At 34.8% G+C, this 22,449-nt stretch overlaps 1 protein-coding gene across 1 annotated transcript in view; it reads left to right on the top strand.

The window, feature by feature from the left end:
• Nucleotides 1-22,449, top strand: part of CFAP47 (cilia and flagella associated protein 47) — a 278,645-nt gene that overhangs the window by 37,682 nt on the left and 218,514 nt on the right. The window contains 5 exon segments of the mRNA XM_062004443.1: nt 823-982; nt 9,706-9,898; nt 11,390-11,599; nt 20,968-21,068; nt 22,141-22,269. Of these exon segments, the coding sequence (XP_061860427.1) occupies nt 823-982; nt 9,706-9,898; nt 11,390-11,599; nt 20,968-21,068; nt 22,141-22,269 (793 nt within the window).

The raw sequence follows: 22,449 nt of genomic DNA, 5'->3' as shown, positions 1-22,449 counted from the left end.
TTTAAATTGCTGTCCCAGTATGTTGTATGATACTGATCTGTGCCAGCTGACACTCTCCTCCAAAAAAATCCTGATTATAATTTAGAGCTTAAAGGGAAAGAGGTACTAAATTGGACATTTGGCCACAGACATTCCGTTTCAGATCAGAGAATTTGGCTGTACAAATACAAAACATACCATAACACAATTTATTGCACTGGTTTCCAAAGTCTTTGGGGAATTATACAAAAATATGATGAAAACACTTGACGCTCTTTTTCAAGTATCTTCAGAAAACAATAATAATACAAAGCCAAAGCCTTTTCCTAGCTATAGATGTGTGAGGAGTCGAAAGAGTAATTCTGAGATAAAGGAGCAGGTTTTTTTTGTTATTTCTACTGATGTCTTATCAAATTGAATCCATTTTTAAAACCTATTCTGAACTTGATTTTTCAACATATCAACCCATAAGTCATGGTCATGAGCCATGTGTTTAGTGCTTGCTGTGCTTCATTTATATCAGGAAGTACTGTTTATTTCTGTTTGGCTAAGCACTCCTGCCATAATGCTTTGATCTGTTTACCTTTCATAAATGAGGTTTTTCCGTTCTGGAAAGAAGGCATTGCTCTTTGTGAATGTGGTGAGTGACTGGAAAGCATTTAGTCTGTGCTGATAGGTGTACTCATCTCACCATACAGACATAATAAACTGGGTTCTTCATTGCTTTCTAGAGTTTTATTGCTTTCAGTTTGATCTGATTGCACAGAATAATATGAAAAGTATCACTATTTTTACTGCTTTCCCTCTTTTATCATGTCTTCCTTTGTCTGCAAATATTTACAGAAGCTTGACCTGAAGAATATCTCAGAGCACCAATTGACATGGAAGTTGAATTGTGATGATTCAGGAAAAACTGCAGAAGATGGTATTTTTAAATTTAGTCTGCAGACTGGATTTCTTGATCCAGGAGAAAAAATTAGTATTACTGTATTCTTCTGCCCTTGTAAGTAATTTTCTGAATTCTACAGATAGTTTGTCCAACATCTTATTTTCATAGATTTGTTCAAATGATTTTCTATGATGAATCATAACTAGCACTGGTTTTGATTAATTTACAACTAATCTGAATAAACAATGAACTAAAATGTCCAAAGAAAGATTTGTTGTGGTTCTGAGAAAATAAGACAGCTGGACACAAAGCATAGAGTCACTTGATAGAATTGTTTGAAAAGACTGGTTTACACATATAAATCATCAAAGGCTATATTTGAGTTGATAAAGCTCACCAGTGTATGTAATTGAGACCTACAGAACTCAGTCATTTTGACAATTTTAAGTGGCCTACTCTTGGGGCCCCAGCATTCTCAAGGGAATGAAAAGTTGTGTTGTCAGGTGGATCTGATCCTGAGTAAAAAAGTGGACATCACTGTTGTAAAGAAAGTTATTCATAGAATCCAAGAGTCACAGAATGGTAGAGGTTAGAAGGGACTTCTAAAGATCGTCCAGTCCAACTCCCTGCTAAAGCAAGTCCACCTCAATCAGGTCACAGGAACGTGTCTAGGTGAATTTTGAAAACCTCCAGAGATGGAGACTCCACAAACTCTCTGGGAAATTTCTGATAGGATTGAAATCTGTAACCTCAATGAAGCACTGGCAACAATTTAATATCTTTATAAAGAAATAAAAACATCTAGGTATGAGAGTCTTGCCATGTTCCTGTATAAATTGAGAAGACTATATTAAATGTCGCTCTGCAAAAATATTTTGAATATGCAAAAGCAGTATTTAATTGCATGAGCATGTGAGCCAGCAGCATGCCCAGATGACCAAAAAGTCCAATGGTATCCTGGCTTGTATTAGAAGCAGTGTGGCCAGCTGAGCCAGTGGAATGATTGTCTACCTGTACTTGGCACTGAAGAGTCTGCACTTTGAATACTGTGTTCTGCTTTGGGACCTTTACTACAAAAAGGACATTGAGGTGCTAGTGTGTCCAGAAATGGGCAACAAAGCTGGAGAAGGGTCTGGAGAACAAGTCTTATGAGGAACAGCTGAGGGAGCTGGGGTGGTTTAGCCTGGAGGAGGCTGAAGGGAGCAACCTACAACTACTCTCTACAACTACTCTCCACAACTACCTAAAGGGAGTTGTAGTAAGGTAGGAGTTGGTCTCTTCTCCCAAGTAATGACTGATAGAACAAAAGGCAGCAGCCTCAAGTTGAGCTGTGGGAGTTTTAGACTGAAGATTAGGAAAAGCTTTTTCACTGAAAGGCTTCTTAGACACTGTAACAGGCTTCCCAGGGAGGTGATGGTATCCTCGTCTCAGGAAATATTTAAAAGCTATGTAGATGAGGTTCTGAGGGACATGATTTAGTGGTAGGGCTTGGCAGTGTTAGGTTTAGTGGTTGGACTTTATGATCTTAAAGTCCTTTTCAAACCAAGCAATAGTTCTATGTATTGCTTACAGTTGCTTCTTGTTCTTCAAAACAATTTCCATTATGTTTTAGAACTTGTTGGTAGCTTTTGTCTTCAATTTATGGTTGAAGAAAAATCACATGAACTTGTGATTTTGCTTCACAAAGTGAAGTAATTTACATATAATGAATTTCATTTAAATTTATTTTTTTATTTGAGTAGAAACTTCTGAATTTTCTGAACTAGTATTCCTTTGTGAATATAATATCTAGAAAATTTCTGACACAATCACTATGTGTAGTTGTAGGTTTTACACTTCTTAGCTGTCCATGGCATATTCTTTTAGAAATATTTAAATTGCTCTAATAAATTATATTATTACAAATTAAACTGTTATAAGAAAGTTAAATATCACTTATATTTTTGTTTAACCTTCCAATACTTTGGAGCATGTTTCTGACTTTAATGCATCACTTTGTTTCCTTTTCCCTTACATTCCTTCAAAGAAAGTTGCAAAACCATTTTTTTGGCTCTGAACCACATGTTTATGAAAAAGCCATAAAATTATGTTCAATGCAATAAAAATTTCTTACTAGGTTGGTTGTATTTTCACTATGTTATCCTTAGTTTTGAAATGAAAATATATGATCTTATCTTCATCTTATCCATGCAGGTCCTCAATCAGTTTTTAGTTGATAACTTATATAGGGTATAAAAATAAAACATATAGAGATAAAATTTTATATTTAAAAATGTGGTTTGGGAGCAATACAAAATTAAAAATTGAATGAAAATATTGCCCTAGGGTGTGAGGAAATGTTAAATTATAAAAATCAGAAGGGGTTAAACAGTAGGATCAAAAAAAGACCTGGAAAAAAATGGACAGAGATATTGTAGGAGAAAAATCTGGAAGTTTTCTCTTTTCTGATGTTCAGTATAGCAAAGATTTAGAAGTATGGACTTGGCATCTCAATTTACTTACGAAAGATGAGAGGATCTACTCAAAACATGTCAGGAGAGTGTACCTATGCAGAAGAAAGGCTCTGGGTAAACTTTTGTGTTCTGAGAAACTGTTGAGATGTAAATCAGAGGAAAAAGAGTTTAAGGAAGTCAAGGAACAGAAATATATTACGACTCCAGGTCTTTGAAGTAAGAATGTAGAGGAAAGATGAATAGAAATACAGACTGGAAAGTGAGAAACAAACACTTATAATTTTTTGTTATTCCTTGATATACAATTAGAAAAACTACATGTAGTTTACTGTAACTATTTCTTTAAAACATTTTTTCTCCTTTCATAAGTTTCTACTTTGATTTATATAGGGTATCATTTTTTTTCTGTTGTATTTTAGATATTTAAACCTACAAAATAAGTGTTGTAACTTTGAGAAAGTATTCTAATAGATATTTTTGCAAAGTGTGGTTATAATTGTGGATCATACTAATCACTTGTGAAGAACACACGTAACTATTTTTGTCTGCTTTGAATTTGAGAAACATTCTTCTAATAGGATGCATTATAGCTGCATGTATTATAGCTGCATTTTGCATTGATTAGGTTAGCATATATATCTTGGAAAAGAGAGTTGCTAAGTGGCAATATTAGACTGGGAAGATAAAAGGAATAAATCTGTATTTCCAGATATCTAGTGATTTTTAGGGCCCAGATGAGAACAGAGACTCATTTTCTCCCTTTCCTAAGAACCACTCTGACATTTAAGACAGAGGAAATTTTTAAAAAAAGATCTAAAATTGTTTTGAACAGCATCTGGAGAAGAATCATGTGATATTGATTATCATGTGATAATGAATAGGTGAAATCATCTGTACAATAGTTGTTCTGTTGCAAAGACTGTGAAGCAGACAGCAGCATATAAATAAAAGCCAGTATTTTGAATTACAGAATAAATTCTGTGTGTAAATGCAGATGTGTATATAAATATGACAGATAAAGAACTGTAATTTGAAGTTATTTGTAGTTTGCTCTGTTCTCATATATTTTATTTACAGAAAATCATAAATAACTGTAAAAATCAGTTGTCCTTAATTCAATGCTGTATTTTCCCATGGTTTATAGCCTACTTGTGCTATGCCTTCACAGAATAATTATTCTTTCTTGTAAGAGAACCTTAGATACACCAAAACCTACACAGGAGACCTGGTTAATGAATGTAGTGTGCTCCCCACCCTCAGGTTTGTTCTTTAAAGTCATAACATGTGGGGTGAACAAATCTTAAAATGAACTTTGAGTGTGCATTAGAGTGATTTGTTTAAATACGCTGCAGTTTATAATAACAAGAGTGCAAAATGTTATAGTAAGCCACACTGTTAAATTAAATTCAAGAGTTTATATAATACATGGCAATATGATACTACCTATGTTCACTGAATTTAATAGATTTTCTCAAAAACTGAAGATACATTAATATGGTATAATATGTTAACAGTACGTGAAAATTTTCACTATATCTTACTGTGACTTTTCCCACTTTGAAGTCTGTATGCAAGTGTGTGCAAATTCTTCATTGGCACTCATTTATGCTAAAGCTGTATATATGAAATAAGGCATGAATTATTTGAAAGTCCATAGCAATTAAACATATTTCTTCAGGAGACAAGTATAGGAATTAAATAACAATCTAATACAAACCTAAGAGGGTGAGAAGAGCCAATGATGACTTTAGTTTCTTCCTGCTCACTCTCAAAAGATCAAAATATATGCTACTATACTCTTAATATTTCGAGACTGGAGAGTGGATAATAAAAAGTTAGATTTGTGCTGCTAGACAGAAACAAGGAATATAGACATTCTTAAAGAGAAGGCCATAAATTGGTAGTTTAAATTGCAACTGAAACAGGTAGAGTGGAAGGTGTAGAGACTTGAAACATTTCTTCTCTGGAAGTGTGTAAGCAGTATCAGACTTTCAGCAGAAATAGAACCTCTTTATATTTATATTAACAAGTAATTTGCATATAGTCTCAGGATAACATACTAGGGACTTAAACACTCTGAACTGAATGGGCTTTCTAGTGCAAATTAGACTGAAAATGAAGCAGCTAATAATTATACGCACATACGTAGTTTGAAAACTTGTATTTCTTTACTCAGAGCTTTTTCTAACATAAGGCAACTAATGCTTACTTCCCATAACAAATATATTAGAAAAGACAAAGGGGAAATTTCCCATATAATTCTACAGTTTTGTCATCCCTTGACAAATTTAGTATGGCAGATTTGTAAATACCATCAAATACCCCTAAGGGAAAATTTCACATCTGCTAAACTGCTTGTTGTTTGCCCTATAGAAACTGATGGCGGTATATCAGAGGGGTAACAGCAGCACAAGCTTTGACAACAGTCATGAAAGATGAGTTTAATAGAATAAATTCATGACTTTGACTGTTAGTTCAGAACATAGTTCTCATTAATTTCAAACTAATTTATTAAACAAGAAATATGCTGAAAACATTAGTCCTAGGCATTACAAACTAATGAACAAAACTTAATGGAATAATTTACTTTTTTGTCTTTGTAACTGTTTAAAATGAGGACAGCATCGCAATACCCTGGTGTTTCTGGCATAACAATTACATAGAACCACAGAACAGTAGGAGTTGGAAGGGACACAGGAACATGTCCAGGCAGGTTTAGAAAACCTTCAGAGAAGGAGGCTCCACACCCTCCCTGGGCAACTTGTTCAAGTACTCTGTAACCCTTACTGTAAAAGTAGTTTTTCCTTAAGTTTAAGTGGAACTTACTGTCTTCCAGCTTTTGCCCATTACCCCTTATCCTATCACTGGACATGACAGAAAAAAGTGTTGCCCCATTCTCTTGACATACACTTCAAGTACTTGTAAGTATTCCTGGCATCTCTCCTCAGTCTCCTCTTCCCTAGGCTGAACAGCCCCAGATCCTGCAACTTTTCCTCATAAGGAAGATGTTCCGATCCCTTGATCATCTTTGTAGCCCTCTGCTGGACTCTTTCTAGAACTTCTCTGTCCCTCTTGAGCTGAGAAGCCCAGAACTGGACACAGGACTCCAGATGAGGCTTCACCAGGGCAGAGTAGAGGGGCAGGAGAACCTCCCTTGACCTGCTGGCCACACTTTTCATGATGCATCCCAGGATGCCATTGGCCTTCATAGATCTGCTCTCCAGCAGGTCAACCCACAGCCTGTACTAGTGCATGGGGTTTTTACTCTTCAGGTGCAGAAGCTGCAGTTGGTGAACCTCACGAGGTTCCTCTCTGCCCAACTCTCAAGCCACTCAAGATGCAGCTGAATGGCAGCACAGCCTTCTGATGAATCACAGTCTTTTCAGTTTGGTGTCATCAGCCAATTTGCTGAGGGTACACTCTGTCCCCTCATCCAGGTTGCAGGTGAACAAGACTGACCCCAGAACTGACACCTGTGGAACCCCACTGGCCACAGGCCTCCAATTCGACTTGGTGCCACTGATCATCACACCTCTGGTCCTGTCATTCAGCCACTTCTGAATCCACCTCACTGTCCACTCATCTAACCCATGCTTCCTGAGCTTGTTGATGAGAATGTAGTGGGAGATGGTGCTAAAAGCCTTACTGAAGTCAAGTTAGATGACATCCAGTGTTCTCCCCTTATCTGGCCAGCCTATCATGCCACCATAGAAGACTATCAGGTTGGTCAAGCAGGATCTCTCGTTGAATTTGTGTTGACTCCCCCTGAGACCCATGTTTTCCTTCATGTGTTTTGAGATGGCATCCAGGAGTTGTTCCATCTCCTTTCCAGGGATGGAGGTGAAGCTGACCAGCCTGTAGTTTCCCAAGTCCTCCTTCTTGCACTTTTTTGAAGACTGAAGTGACATTGGCCTACTGCCAGTCCTCAAGCACCTCACTTTTGCTCCATGATCATTAAAAAATGATGGAGAGCAGCTTAGCAATAGTATCAGCCAGCTCCCTCAGCACTTGCACTTGCATCCTATCAGGGCTCATGGATTTATGGGTGTGCAGCTTGCGCAATAGGTCTCAAACCTAATCCTCATCTACCATGGGAAGGGCTGCCATTCTCCAGAGTACCTTACTATCTTCCAGGGACTGAGCTTCCTGAGGGCTGACCTTGGCTATAAAGACAAAAGCAAAGAAGGCATTCAGTAGTTCTGCCTTGTCTGCATCTTTTGTCACTTAGACACCTTGTTCATCAGTGGATTGTCATGCACCCTAATCATCCTTTGCTACTGATGGATTTGAAGAAGCCCTTCTTGTTTTCCTTTACTTCCCTCACCAGGTTCAATTTCAAGAGGACTTTGGCCTTCTTCCTCTCATCCCTACATGCTCTGGCAACATTCCTATAAATTATTTCAATTTGATATATCGAATTATTATAATTAGAATAGTTTCAATTATTCCAATTAAATTATGGACTTACGCAGAATTTTATATTAGTAAATGCGTGGAGCTACACATGGAATGATCAGTTATGCAGGATAAACACTGTTCTGCCTTCTTGGCCAGTCAGAGTTTCTGTAGCAAATAGATGTGATCCTGTTGTCAATGGATTTTTAAGATTTGTTATGTACAGTATGGATTAAAAATTTGTGTGAGGAAAGCTTAACACTATTCTTTCCTAATTTTTAAGGGTTTAACTTTGAAACTGCAGTTCCAGAAATCTGAATATTTTAAAATGTGATTTTGTGAAAATTGGATAGTCTTTGATACTCACATACACTCCTCTAGTTTTCTCCCTTCATTATGTTCTAACCCTATGGCATTTATTGGTTACTGCTTTTGCTTTCCTTTATCCTATTGTCATACAAGTGTTTAAAGACAGGATACAGAAACACAGTTTAGTTAGAGCACAGCTGTAGGAAGGTAGATGGTCTAGCTCATATAGGCAATTGTATAGAATGTCTTGTCTTACAGAATTATCCATCTTGGCTCTTCATACATTTCCATGGCCTTTTATGATACTCTCTCAGTTTTCCATAAAGGCTAAGTGCCAGAAAAATGTGTGTTACTGTATCAGAACCTAGGATCACAAACTTCTTAGCCTTCTCAGCAATATCGTCTCCTAAAGTCGATTTCCATTTAACAGGGAATTAGTCAGATGTTGTAAACATCTATGAAGTTCCTATTTCATCTGTTTTTTTTCCCACTCTGCTGGTTTCGTGTTTTCTGGTCTGAAACTGAGGGATCTGCAGGTTATATTCTGGTGAGCTAACAGGCATCTGTAAGCTCCTCTATTATCATCTCCATGAAGAAATTTGCTCTTCTGAGGAAGAAACATTTTGAAGACACTAAGTTTTCTCCTTTGTGTATGTAAACAATGGCAACTGTTTCTCAAGCTGTGAAAATAATTACCTGAATCTCAGAAGAGCTTGTCACGTGTATTTTGTTTGCAGTGACACATAGGTGCTCATACAGACATATAAAATACAAAATTATTTGCTTTGCCATATTTTTCCATCTTTAATATTAGGTGAGGATGTTTTCATATTTACTTATCTGATGACAGAAGGTAATTACAGGGAAAGGTATTTTTCACACAAATGAATAGACTAAACTTTTTGAGTTGTCTTATCGTCAGTGGAGATTTTTTCCTAAATGCAAGAGGTGTTCATTAGTCTGCTCTCAAAAGTGTTTATTTTGTTAGCCCTTCAGCAGGTGTAAATGACTGAAACTTTGGTAAATGGCTGCATGGTTTGGAATTCCATTTTGAGAGCGTAAAGATTGTGTAAGGAAGCACTTTGCTCCTTGTATCACTGAAGGAAAGTGTGCTTTTCCATCCTTGAGAAAACTGTCTTGCAGAAGTTAGCAAGATGCCATGAGAAGGGGTAGACACAAGGAAGTGAAAGATACTCTAAGTTGAGAGTAGAATCTGTCCTGGTGGCTTGTGTGAGGCTGACTTGGCAATAGTATAGGTTTTAGACTCTTCTGATACAGGTAGTGTATCAGAATGCTTCTGATATTTTTTTTTTTCCTTTAGGGAATTAATGTTCTCTGTGTTAATTAGTGTGCTTTGTAAAATGACTGCAGTTCTTAAAATTCTAGAATCGTTACATTGATGTTACATATAAAGTAATGTTAATATAATAAATGAAGTCAAACTTTGAAAAATTAAAAAAAAACAACTATGGATTTCTACTTTGCCACAGGTAAGTATTCTAAATTTTCTTTAATAAATAGTTCTTCTGGTACAGCAATTACTGTATGTTAATCTAATTTAAGTAAGTTACATACAAAAAACCAACAAAAACTCTCAAACCAAAGACACTCTAACTCTTTTAGATGCATGTATTTATGGTAATGAAATTTTGTGGCTTTTTGTTTTAATCTCTTTAACAGCATGTCCTGGGACATATGTGTCTGAAGTGTCAGTGTGTATAAATGATAATCCATCGTATTACAATGTAATATTGACTGGCACTGTGAAGTCACCAAAAATAAATTTTGATCCCCCCTTTCTAATGCTGATGCCAGTTCCTCTGGAAGTGAAAACTGAAACAGCCATCAATATAATTCCGCAAGATTATTTAAGGTAAAAAACTTGACACAAATTTATTACAGAAATGCTGAACAATTCTTTGATTTGTTCTCTTCTGAAACAATACAGGAATTTTTGTTTGTGAAGATTTGTAATAATTTTCTGCTTAACAGAGGAAAGAGTGTATACTTAAGGGAAAATTCATGTAATTAATATTGCTGTACATTCAACAAGCTAATATTTGTCCTCAAGACATCTCTGCTTTATGAAGTGACCATCTGATATAGTCACTGTCAGATGCTTTTAAAATTACTTTGAATTAAAAAAAAAATTAAAAAAATAAAGAAGAGAGTCCTACCTGGATTTTTTGTTAACTTTAGACAGATACTAAGATAATAGTCTTATTTCTTTTTTCTTATTGGAATCTAATAACATCTGTTTGTTTGGTTTTTTTTCCCCTGTACTCTATAGGTTATAAAATACTGTTTGAAAGATACTTGTTAGTGGGACAATTGGTGGAGTTGTGAGTTGTTTGGGTTTTTCCCTTTCTTTCTATTTTTTATTATTTTAATTTTTTCTGTGGGTTTTTTTTTCTTTCCTTCCTAATCAAGATTTTAGTACTGCAGAAGACAGCACAAATGTTTCAGTTCTGTCTCTGAATATAATATATCATCCATATTTTTTAATTTTAATTTTCAGTGAATCAGTCACTTGATCTTGTTATTTGTATTTATAAGAGAGCCTTTTTGTAATCTTTATATTATGTAGAATAACCAAACACCACACCTATTTTAATTTGACATAAATAGTAATATTTTAATCTTTACATGGATTCTTGTGTACATGTGTGTGCACTATGCTTTTCTGGTCTCTAAGGTACTGTTTTTCTGTTTGTAATTAGTAAACAGTGATAATGTTAGTTTTTTATGCTTAGATAGATATCATTTCAATACCAAAAGAACTCGAGGAAAACTCTTTAAGTGGATATAATTTAATAAATTTCACCTTACTTTTGTAACAATTTATCAAATGATTTGTCTGTTGTCAGTAACTCAGTGATTAGAACTGAAAAGATGCCATATGGACCTGGACTGACTACTGTTCTTATTTCAGAACTGGAACTTACAATTACATAACTAGGGAAAACATCTGTCTTCACAAATTCCCCTTTAATATTTATATTTTAAAACTCGTGCAGTAATGCAGTTTAATTAATATTAATAAAAGCTTTAAGTTTAGGAAACCTAAAGTGAGGTAGCGACATTTGTTCCCTTTGTAGCACAGTTAATAGAAGTTGCTCTTCGTTTGAATGTTGAACTGTTATCAGTCAGTATGAAACATTCAGATGCATATGTAGAAAATTAACATGTAAATGGGAAAGGAATTCTCGTTTTTTAGTTAATTCACTTGATTTATACTTCAAAACTGAAGTTATTCTTCTGTATTTAACTGTGAGAAGCAGACTCATATAAGTGTGAATCCAAATCAACTATATTACTGCCATCCTGTGTGCACATCCACATTTGCTCTTTGTTTTTAATGCAGACCATCACGAATTCAAGTTGAACTTCCAGAGCTTAAACTTGAGGATGGTGACAGGATTTACCCTTTTTCTGTACAATTCCCAGAAGGACAAGATATTATTCTTTCACCAGATGGCACAAATAAGGAACTAATTTGTCTTATCAGCTTCAAATCCTCTAGACCAGTATCATTTTTAGGGACTGTGTTCTTCATCGATAAAGAGAAAAACAGGTAATGTATGTAATTCAAATTCTGTTGGGAGCAGGTCCAAGCTGTCAAAAGTTGCATATAGGACATGGAGCTTATATTAGTTGTGTAAAGTCTTATAAGAATCATTCTGAAAAAGAATTAAAATGATACATAGAAATATATATCTATTTTCAACTCTATTACAATTCAGAACCAGAAAATTCAGCTTTGGTCTCTAAGACTCGACTAAGTGGCCATCTTAAGGTCTTGTATCTCATTCATATCTACTAGTAATTCTTATGTCTACTTCACTTTTCTCAGATTACTTTGGAGAGATGTGGTCTTCATTCAGCAAAACCCAAGGTTTTCTATTACAAAATATTTTACTTTTTGAAAAATGGCCTATTAAAATTTTACAGTCCATTCCATGCTGAATTTCAAGGTTATCTGATTTTGGGTTGAGCCAAGCTCTGAAATTTTATTCCATAGAGCCTTTCTACTGTATTTCATTTTTAAAAACAATGAAATGTTAGTGACTGATTTAGAGTTTCTTTTCTGGCACCTGGAAGAGATGGTGTTTCTTATCACCTATTTTCAAATCTTTACAAAGTTATAGAGAAATAATCTTGCAAGATATTGCTCCATTTTCAGTCTTTGAATGTTCCTCTGGTACCCAAGAATTCTAAAAGAGATATCTCTGAGTAACTTAACAGATACTGTCTCTAAGTGAGAAATTCTGGTTATTTTAAAGACTATCTGTTCAATGTGGACTGTGCAAGAATACTAATTTTTTTTTTTTAATTGGTTGTTTAATTTTTTGATAATGTTTGTGGTTTATTCATGTGATTTATGGTATATATGTGTGTTTTATTCATTCATCGAGAATCTCACTTTCAGACTAAAAATAGGGAGACATCTCAAGGGGAAATTACACTGGAAGCAAAAAACATGTCCCAATTCTATTTTAAAAATGTATCCTTCCCTCATTGTATGTCATTCTTCAGTCTTTCACTCTCCAAACATCTGGAGGCTTCTATCCATACCAAAGATTAATAAGGAATCCTTCAAGTAGGACAGTGTGGTTTGTTTTTATTTTTTTGTTCTTGGTTGGGGTTTTTTTGTGTGTGTCTGGGTTTGTTTGTTTGTTTGATTATTTGTGATTTTTTATGTTCATTTGGGATTTTTGTGTTTTTGTCAGCTACAGAGAAAGCAAGCTACACATCTGTGTTATGAGATAGGAATTGAGTACTATTAATTGATTAATATATTAATGCTTCTGCCATATGTTTTTTTTAATTTGCAAGGGAAAGGGCAGTATCTTTGATCAGTTCTGTAGGGAAACAGTTGGTTCATGAGTAAAAAGGAGGTTTACTCATGATCTTAGTGAAGGCATTCTTCAGGGCATAAGATAGGAATAATTTCAACAACTAGATGACACAAGACTGCATGGATGGATATTACTTATGTAAGTGCAGTTTCTTGTTCTCATACTCTAAAATGTATATACACACACACACACTTATATATGTGTGTTTTGGGGTTTTTTTTGCTACATGTAATGGTAGAAATTCGTCAAAGTATACTAGGGATACATTTCTACTTTAAATCATACTTCCTCTATAAAAAGTACATAGGATACTGTGTTTTCTTGTATGCGTCTTTTATATGAGACAGGACTGGAGAGTAAAATAAGAGAAAATGTTGGTGTCTTCTCCCTCTCTCCTTCTCTTCCTGCTCTTCGGTGTCTGCCTTGGAGAGATGTTCTGTACAGCAGCATCAACAGAAGCTGACACTATCAGAGAGAAGGGCTAAGAGACATAGGTGCTTTACATTGTTATTTATTTCCTATGCACTACCTCAGAAAATATTTGAAATTTTCAAAAATACTGAAATGATTTTGGAATATAAGCCTTGGAAAAATACTTAGGAATTTACCTGGTCTAATTCCTGATAGAACCAAAATTCCTTTAGGATAGAATATGTAGAGTTCGACAGCAATCTATTTGCTGTCAATTTGCTATCATACTAATGTTTGTCTCTTTAAAACACCGTTTAGTGATGAAGACACATATAAACAGGAAATCCACCCATCTCCTTTTGATTTTAAAGTGGTAAGCTATTTTCAAGTAGCTGTAATGGTGAAAAGCAACACAGGAGATCTCTGTCCCTAGTAAATTAAGATCAAACCTGTTGTTAAATGATCTGTGCAAAAATAACTTTTTTTCAGCATTTATCCCTTTTATTCTTCTCATGCCTTGGTGGGATGAAGGGATGTATGTGTGAGGAGGAAAGATAGATACTTTTATGATTAAAAATCATTCAGCACTTAGTATTTTCAGTACAGTAACTGTTTTTAGGCTAAATCATTTCTGCCTTATAGCTTAGAATGGGCTTTTTCTAAACATAAAACTGAATTTTAAGGCAAGGGTTATGGACCTTTCAGTTATTGTTGCTTGTATTGGTTTAGTATTTTATATCTTTCTGTATAGATTGTCATCCAAGAATCTATTTCTTATACATTTTAAGATTCAATCATTGTGTGGGATGTGATTCACAAATGTGTGCTAAAGCTTGCAGTAATTATGAGAAAAGGATAATTTAAGTTTATGGTGAGGTCTGAAATAGAGCTGCTGAGCAGGCACAATATTTAGTTTTAATAACTGTTTTTATATGATGCACTAGCAGCTTCTCAAATCTTGTTATGGAGAAATAATCCTTTCTGCTGTGTAATAAACTTTTTTCTCTATTTGCCATTAAAATGAAATAAAGGATACTATCCTCTATTTAAAGACAAGCTCAATATGTTTTTGAAAAAAAGATACCAAATAGAAGTCACCAAAGTAATCTTAAAAGATGTCCCTGCTCATGAGAGTGAAAAATTTCCTGTTCTGTAATGTCAGGTTGTCTTAAAATTACTGCGATATTTTAAAACACAGTACACAGATATTTGTTAGAGGACAGACCTAATGACAGCAGTTTGCTAATGTATATGATATTCTGTCAGGCAGTTGTATGTGTGCGTGGGCTGTAGAAGCAGATGATACAAAAACTGAACACAGCTTGATGAAATAGCACACCATCCAAAACAAAGAGATTCTGTGTGTTCTATTAGGGAGTTTAGGAAAATGATTCATTCTGGGTTTTGGAAGAAATTGTTTTTATCATAATAAGAATGAATTCTTTCCTTCAATTAGGAAAGTCTAAGTAAGTGCCCGATTCTCTAATACTGAACGTATCATTCTAATAAATTCTATGATAATTTATCCAGACTTGGGTTTCATTACTACTGTTAATGTTACTATGTGCTTTGACATCTCACTCTATAGTAATCTATAGCTGCATGTTCTTGTTCTCTGCATATCTACCATCATTCTTCCCAGCCCCCCCTTCATGGGAGACATATGGAATGCATTCAGACTTCTAAACTTGATTCAACTAATTGTCTAAACACTTGACAGGTTTGTTTCAAACTTATGAATTTAAACTGCTTTGTTAATTTGAGTATTTTAGGAAGACAAGATTTTGGGGCTTTCTAGATCTTTAATAATAAAATGACAGAACCTATAACCTTTTCTATCCCCTAAAAAAGCTAATTAATCTTGAATAGGTTCCTAATTTGTTTAATAGACCATGAGATCTCATGGTATCTGTTGCTGAAAATGTTTTCATTTGTCAATCATGCTCTCTTTATATTTCCATTTTCAGAGTAATAATATGTATTTTAAAATTATTTGAACTAAAATTTTGAACTTTTACTCATATTCTGGATTCTGAGATGGAATTAAAGTAAGCAAGTTAAAAAATTACTGTCATATGTTGGTAAAATATTGTGTCCTGTATTTAACTATGTAGAAGAGGAGCCTTATCTTCTAAACAAAACTAACAATTTCAGAACATGACTATTGATGAGACAGATAGTCTGTTTTGGTCATTTTTTACTAGGATAGATTAACATACTCTATATTATGATCATTGAAATAATAATGTGTTTTTTTTTCTTTCAATCAGAATAAACATTGAGTAGAGGATAGATATTGTTGAAGTTGTCTGCTCTTCAGAAAACATTTTGAAAGACGATAGTCATGTTTTAGAGCAAAAGCATGGTATATGTAGCTGTAAAAGAAAACTGAAGAGATATATGGTTGTTATTTATGCAAGTTATTTACTGTGTGAACAGATTCCATTAAATGGATCATAAGGAAGTGGATTAATATTTGTTTAATGATTGCCTTAAATAAGAATTTGCAGTTAATTTCTAAAGTTATTTTTAATCTCTAGTCTTCCTTTTTGCTCCTTTGACTGCAAAGCAGAATAAATGACTTTTTATTTCACAGAGTGGCTGATAGGAATATAGAAGTAAAAGATAACATAAAATTCAAGAATGTCTTGAGCAAGCATTTAATAAATGGGAAGAAATATTTAGCTATGACACATAGTTTTTTCAGCTTGAAAAGCTAAACCAAAACTGCCTCTGTGAACAGGGCATGTTTGTATATTCATCCTCTAACTGTTATTATGTCTTTTAATTTTCTGATTAGATAAATAATTTATCAAGAAAAAAGTTGTCTGCCATTCTGATTGATACATCATTTAACTTGTTCCTTCTAAAAAATAAGTAGTAAACAACAGATATGTATCATGTCATATAGTCAAAGGAAATGGTGCTCTGGGCAGCCAAATATCCCTAAAAAACCCCACATATATAGTGTATAGATAAATTACTGCAATCACGGATGACACAAGTATGCTGACATCCTTGCCGCCCACATTCTACAGTTCTCCATTTTCTTTCCCTCTCCCACTGGGAGACTGGTGAAATGTGCATTTTTTGATGTTCACATTTTTTGTGGCTGGCCCTTTAGGAAGAGAAGATGGAAATCTTAGCCTCTGATAACAACATAATGCAGTCACTAAAAGGCAGCCAGTTATGATCTGGTTCCAGTTATTTCCCTCTGTCCTTCACAGACAAAAATACCACAGTATCTTCTGCTGTTGGCAAACAAGCCTAAAACATGCAACTCATTAATAGGCACTGCTGGCAAATGGCAAATACATGTATTATACTGTCTTTTAATATCATTATAATTTGGAGAGAGAAAGGAGCTATAAAACATTATTCTTAATATGTGCATACTTCGCTGTTGCATTCATCTGACCTAATAATATGTTGGCATTTTACTTGAGACGGTTTGGAATGCTTTTGAAAACCAGAATGGTCCAAATCTTTTAACCACTCCAGTTCTTTTCTTTGCTCATGGCTTTCTACCATTTTGACAGTCCCTGCCAGTTGAAGCATTTTTTATTCAGGAATTAAGAACTGGTGTCATTGATGATACTAGAAGAACCATGGCTACTTTCCCAGCTATAAGTCTTGTATATCATGTGAAACCATGTGTCTGTCACTATTCATTATTGTATTACTCTGATTGCTGTGGAAGCCTGAGCTCCTGCTGCAAAGAATAAGGATTCCTCAGTGTTGGGGAAAGTGCTCATTTGTGAATAGAATGACAAAGTTTGCACAGGTCATCTTTTCCTCTCCTTTCCAGTTCTGTCATCTCTGTTCAAGGAATTTTGGGAGAAGGGATGAGGGCAGGTCTTTATTTTTAAATTTCAGCTTGTACCCTGCATCTAGGTTATTCCTTGTTCTAAAAGATCTATAAAATAACTCACCCTTATGTCAAGTGTCTTTTCAGCACTAATCAATTCTGCAAGCAGATGGGGTGTTCTTTTTTGTTTTCTAAACTGTCAGTGTAGGCTTCCCTTAAATATTTTCTTTTAATTCACTCAAGCACTGTTGCTACAGAAATTTGATTAGGTCCTAATTACTTTGCATTCTAGGAAGATTGTTTAACTATGCCTGTATTTCTAGAGCATTTGGAGTGCACAAAATAAAAAAAAAACCTAAATATATTTTGATTCAGATTCTTCTGTCTTTCCACAATTGAGTTTGATGGTATGTTTTTTGTCATAGCAGTGGAGCTTTAGTTTTTGATGATCTGCAGGGTTCAAATGCTGGTAAACACAGTATACTTAATGCCCATTCTCCTATTCTGTTTTCTTTGGAAATATGCATTAGAGAATAATTAGTGGCAGTGTTGGTTCATGTAGATAACAAATTTGTTACTTGCTTTGTTAAGCATTATAAAACTGAATAAACTGAATAATTTAACATATTTAGTAACTTCACGTTTGCTAGCAATACAAATGCCGTTCGTTCTAATGGAAGAACACAGACCTTTACAGTTTTAAGTTAAGCTCTGCTACAAATGCAGAATAAATGTATTGCAGAAGACCTCCAGCTTTGTAAACTCACTTCATGAATGGTGTTAGAAATAAAGGTCAGTGGTTCAAGATGAGTTTGAGCACATGCAGAATGTAGATGTCATTGAAATCTGTTTGCCACATTTGTATGGAAATATGCATGATTTTCTATATCTCAGTGCCTGAAATGTGTATGATAAATATTTATCTCCTAGCTATTTGTTTTTTCTGCCATGTTTCCTTATGAATGGAGTGTCATCTTATGAAACTCAGTTGGGTTATTTTAGCCACTGACTCATTCTTCTTTAAGTTTCTTTTCACATCCCACTTCGGTGAAAATACCATATTAAAATACTTCATGAGTGGACAAGTCGACAGTAAGTGAGTCAATATTTATTATAACAGAATGGCAGAGGTTGGTAAGAACCTGCAGACCTCATCTATTCCCTTCTTTAAATCCTTTTCTCAAATCAGGATTGACACTGATATCCAGTTGGTTTTTCAGTATGTCCAAAGAGACTGCACAACCCTCCCTGGGCAGACTGTTCCGGTGTTCAGCCATTCTCATGACTTTTTTTTTCCTTATGACTAGATAGAAATTTCCCGTATTTTAATTTGTACCCATTGCCTTTTGTGCTCTTGCTAAACATCACTGAGAAGTTCGGTTCCATCTTTTTTACTCCCTCCTATCATGTATTTATACATGTAGATAAGATTCCCATGAGCCTTCTCTTCTCTAGGCTGAACAGTCACTCTATCCTTCCCCACATGGCAATTTCTTCAGTCCTTTCTTAATCCTTGAGGCTCTTCGTTGTTCAAAGTCAACTGTTCTGAATTACAGGACTGGATATAGCTTTTTGCCTTGTTTCCTTTTGGAATCCTGAACTCCCACTATCTCAAGGTCACTGCAGCCATGGTAGACCCTTGGTCACAAGAGTGACATCCTTGCTGTACGTATCATCTGCAGAATCAGTTCTTGACTTGCAGGGTTTGTCTGCTCATACTCATGCTTAAGCTTTTTCACCTCACTAACATGATTGAAGACCACCGGTGCCCCATTTCCTTGATCCTTGCCCACAAAGCTAAAAAGTCATGCCTGATATGTTCCGGGTCTCTCCATCAACTTCACTGGTGTCCACTTGGAAAAGTAGTAGGACCAAGGGTCAGATAAGATGCATGGGTCTTGAAAGCATCCTGGATCAAAGCCCCAGGCAAGCACCCTCCCTAGATGAAGGGTCAAATTGGCAAATAAGGTTCTCTGTCCCTAGCTGCAGGGATTTATGCATGACTATCACTTGCAGTTTCCTGGTTTTGCTTCACGGGTCATGCTCAGACAGCAAAGGCATTTCATTCTCCAATCCTTTTTTTGATCTTATGAGCACTGAAGCCCCTAAATTTCTTATCTAGGTATATATTTGCATTGTGTTTGCTATTGTCTGGGTGTATTAATTTCTCTTACTATAATACCACAGCAGCCAAGGAGGCATTGCCTTTTTGGATTGTTAGCAGTAAGGAAAAAGGAGGAGTTTTCTTGCAGCAACACTGTGAGGTCTGAGGCATTTCTTTGTTCACGGATGTTCTGTAACAATGACTGTTCTTTATATTCTAGACTGTGCAGTAGTATCTTTGTTTTGAGTAGTGTCACTCATTGAATTTGGGCAAGTTGTTAAGATGCACTGCAGTTGTTTTCAAGCAGTTTTCTGTTTGTATTTCATTACTGGGCAAATCAGAGCATGGATGAAGATTTGGCATATACCCAAATCTCTGATCAGTGCTGAGGACAGGGATGGCTGAGATGCTCACGTAAAACTGAGAAACTGGAAAACTGACTGAGTCCAATAATGCAGACATCTGAATTACTCTCATACAACTTGAGAGCTATGTCTCTTTTTAACTTCAGGTTTCTTCCAACTGCCTCCAATTCTGCTGTATGACATTAACCTTGTGTATACCTACAGAGAATTGTAATGAGCAGCAACCTGGCAAACTTTTCTGTGTTGTCTTTGTTGATCCTGTGTTTTTTAAATAACTTGATAAAGGTAGAAGAAATATACTCTAATGCCTGGTTTGGCATATGCAAATGTACATTTTGTGCATATAGATGAATGTAGACATGTCACTTGTAACCACCTCTCCTGCTGATGTCCTGCTGCTGAGATATCTGACAAATAAAAGCAGAAAACGTGAAGTTAGGGAAAAGAAATCCTATGGTAAAATTTGAAACTGTCCAAGGCTTTGTTGTGCTCCCAGCCAAATTCCAATAGGAATTTTGTGTCCTAAGAATAAAGCAAAACATTGCAGAGTTGGATTATTGATTTAAATATCTGTTAGCTATGAATTTGCAATCCAAATGTAAATATTTACAAATGAGAAAGATGTTTATGGTTTTTGTTGGAGCCTTTTTCTATTTAATGAAGTTACCCTGAAAGTGGTATCTAAGAATGTTATGTTTGGAGAAAGAAGTTTGAAAGAGGAAAGAAAAGCTAGTTTCTGGTACTTTTGAAACATTTATCTTTTCTTTGATTGTGTTATTCTACAATAAAGCAGTAGAACCTAGTTATATCCTTATAAATTAAAGATCTTGTGATATCTTTCAATATTAATATAAATTTACATTAAACAGGAATCTATCCTTCAATATGTAATTTAAAGAATATGGGAAATATTTTATTCTGTGCAAGTTATATTTTCAATATTCATGCTTCTCAATATAGAAAAGCAAGATGACCATCAGCATGCAGTTTGAATTATTAAAATATTTTTTATTTTTTTACTATTAGTCAAAATAGTTAATTAATATTAATGTTAATTAATGTGGAGTAAAAAACTATGTTTCCTTTAGGACACTCATAAATCTCAGATGTAATTTTGTTTTTTCTTTTCAGAAATAGAGTTAATTTATGTAATGAAATTTCTCCTAACTCTTGGACTTGAAGATTAATGTTACATCCATGCTTATAGTAAAATTATGAAGTGGAAATACTAAACTTTTATATTTTACCATGCACAATCCCATCTATTCTACTGAAACAGGAGTAAAGAAAATGTTGTTGGCATACTTGGATTCTTTCTTTTATTCTTGTGCTGAAATATCTTCATTGCCATGGCTAAATAGAAAACTATCACTTTTGTATTTTTGTTTTGAACAGGTTCTCAATTCAAGTTGCTGCAACAGCAGAGAATTGCCTCCTTACTTTATATCCATATTTTGCATCTCACAGTTCTGATCAACAAATTATCTTGAGAAGCAGTAAGCAGTCAACATTCTGCCTCTTTAAATTATATTATATCCAATAGTATTACCAACGTTTTCAATGTGATAACAGGGATATTAGCTTCAAGATAGTATTTTTTCTCTTTAATTATAAGGAGATACTGCAATTAAATTTAAATTAAACTATTTAATAGCTTCTGTCCTCTTGCTGAAAATGAGGAATACTCATGTAAGTGATTAGGCAATATTTATTGGAAAACATTGGAGGAACCTAAATCTTGCAGAACGTTCTGTGAAGTTTTTAAAGTATGAGTAGAGAAAACAACCCAAACAATACAGAATAAATTAACACAATTTATCAATGATCTGGAGTGTGTTGTCAGTGTTAGACACTGGCACAGGCTGCCCAGGAAGATAGTGAAGTCACCATCCCTGGGGATATTTAAAACCCTTGGCAGTGTGAGGTTAGTGGTTGGTCTTCATGGTCTTAAAAGTCTTTTCCAAAATGAATCTATGATTCTGTGTTTTATATTGATATAGAGTGTTTTTCAATAATTCCTAGGACAATAGTTGGATATGTTTTGAAGAAATTAAAGGAGTAAAAAGGGTAATAGAAGTCTTGTAATCCTAAAATAGGCTGATGTGAGAATGTCAGAACATATATTCTGACAAAACTGATAGACTGATAAAGCATAGTTTTAAGTTTAATTTGTGAAATATTTGTTGATGAGTCTGATTGAATGTGATAATGGTGTTCTGAGAGTTGATACAGAGCAAGTAATCAAAAGTGATCAAAAGTTCTTTAAGAATATTTCATTTATGGTTTTGGATTCTTGAATTAGTGATGTTCTAATAGATGCTTTTCAGCAACTGTGAAAAGCATCCTGTAAAATGTACAGCTAACAGAAAAAAATACACAAGTAATTTTTTTTGGTCTCCAGCCTAACAATCAAAGTGAGATTTTCATCATGAGTCAAATGAGAACTGTTACTTGATTAATTGAAGCACAGAATAGAAAAATATAGAAGCGGATATCTGTGTATAAACTGTTAAAGCACAGACAGTAAAATATGTTTTCTCAACTGCAGCTTGTAATCTTGTTTTATAGACCATAAAGACTGCAGTAGCGGAGAAGTAGTTCTGTGTTCATGTTATACTCCACAATCACTTACGCCCATTACTTCCTCAAGTTCCTTTGGTGCAACCACTGACTCAATCTGTGAAGACTCTCAATCAGGTATAGTGCATCTGTTCATTTTAAACACTTGGAGCTCTTACAACTGCTTTTCAGCTTACTGCTTTAAAGAGGTTTTTTTTCCACATTTATAAACTTTAACTGATATGCTTCAGCACATATAATAAATGAATAGTGAGGAGGCTATCGTCTCTTGTGATACCATGGGAAACCTGATCTGGA

The sequence above is a fragment of the Colius striatus genome, chromosome 1, assembly GCF_028858725.1.
Source record: "Colius striatus isolate bColStr4 chromosome 1, bColStr4.1.hap1, whole genome shotgun sequence".
Classification (NCBI taxonomy): domain Eukaryota; kingdom Metazoa; phylum Chordata; class Aves; order Coliiformes; family Coliidae; genus Colius; species Colius striatus.
Note: the sequence above shows the minus strand (reverse complement) of the source record. Positions and strands in the feature narration are given on the sequence as shown.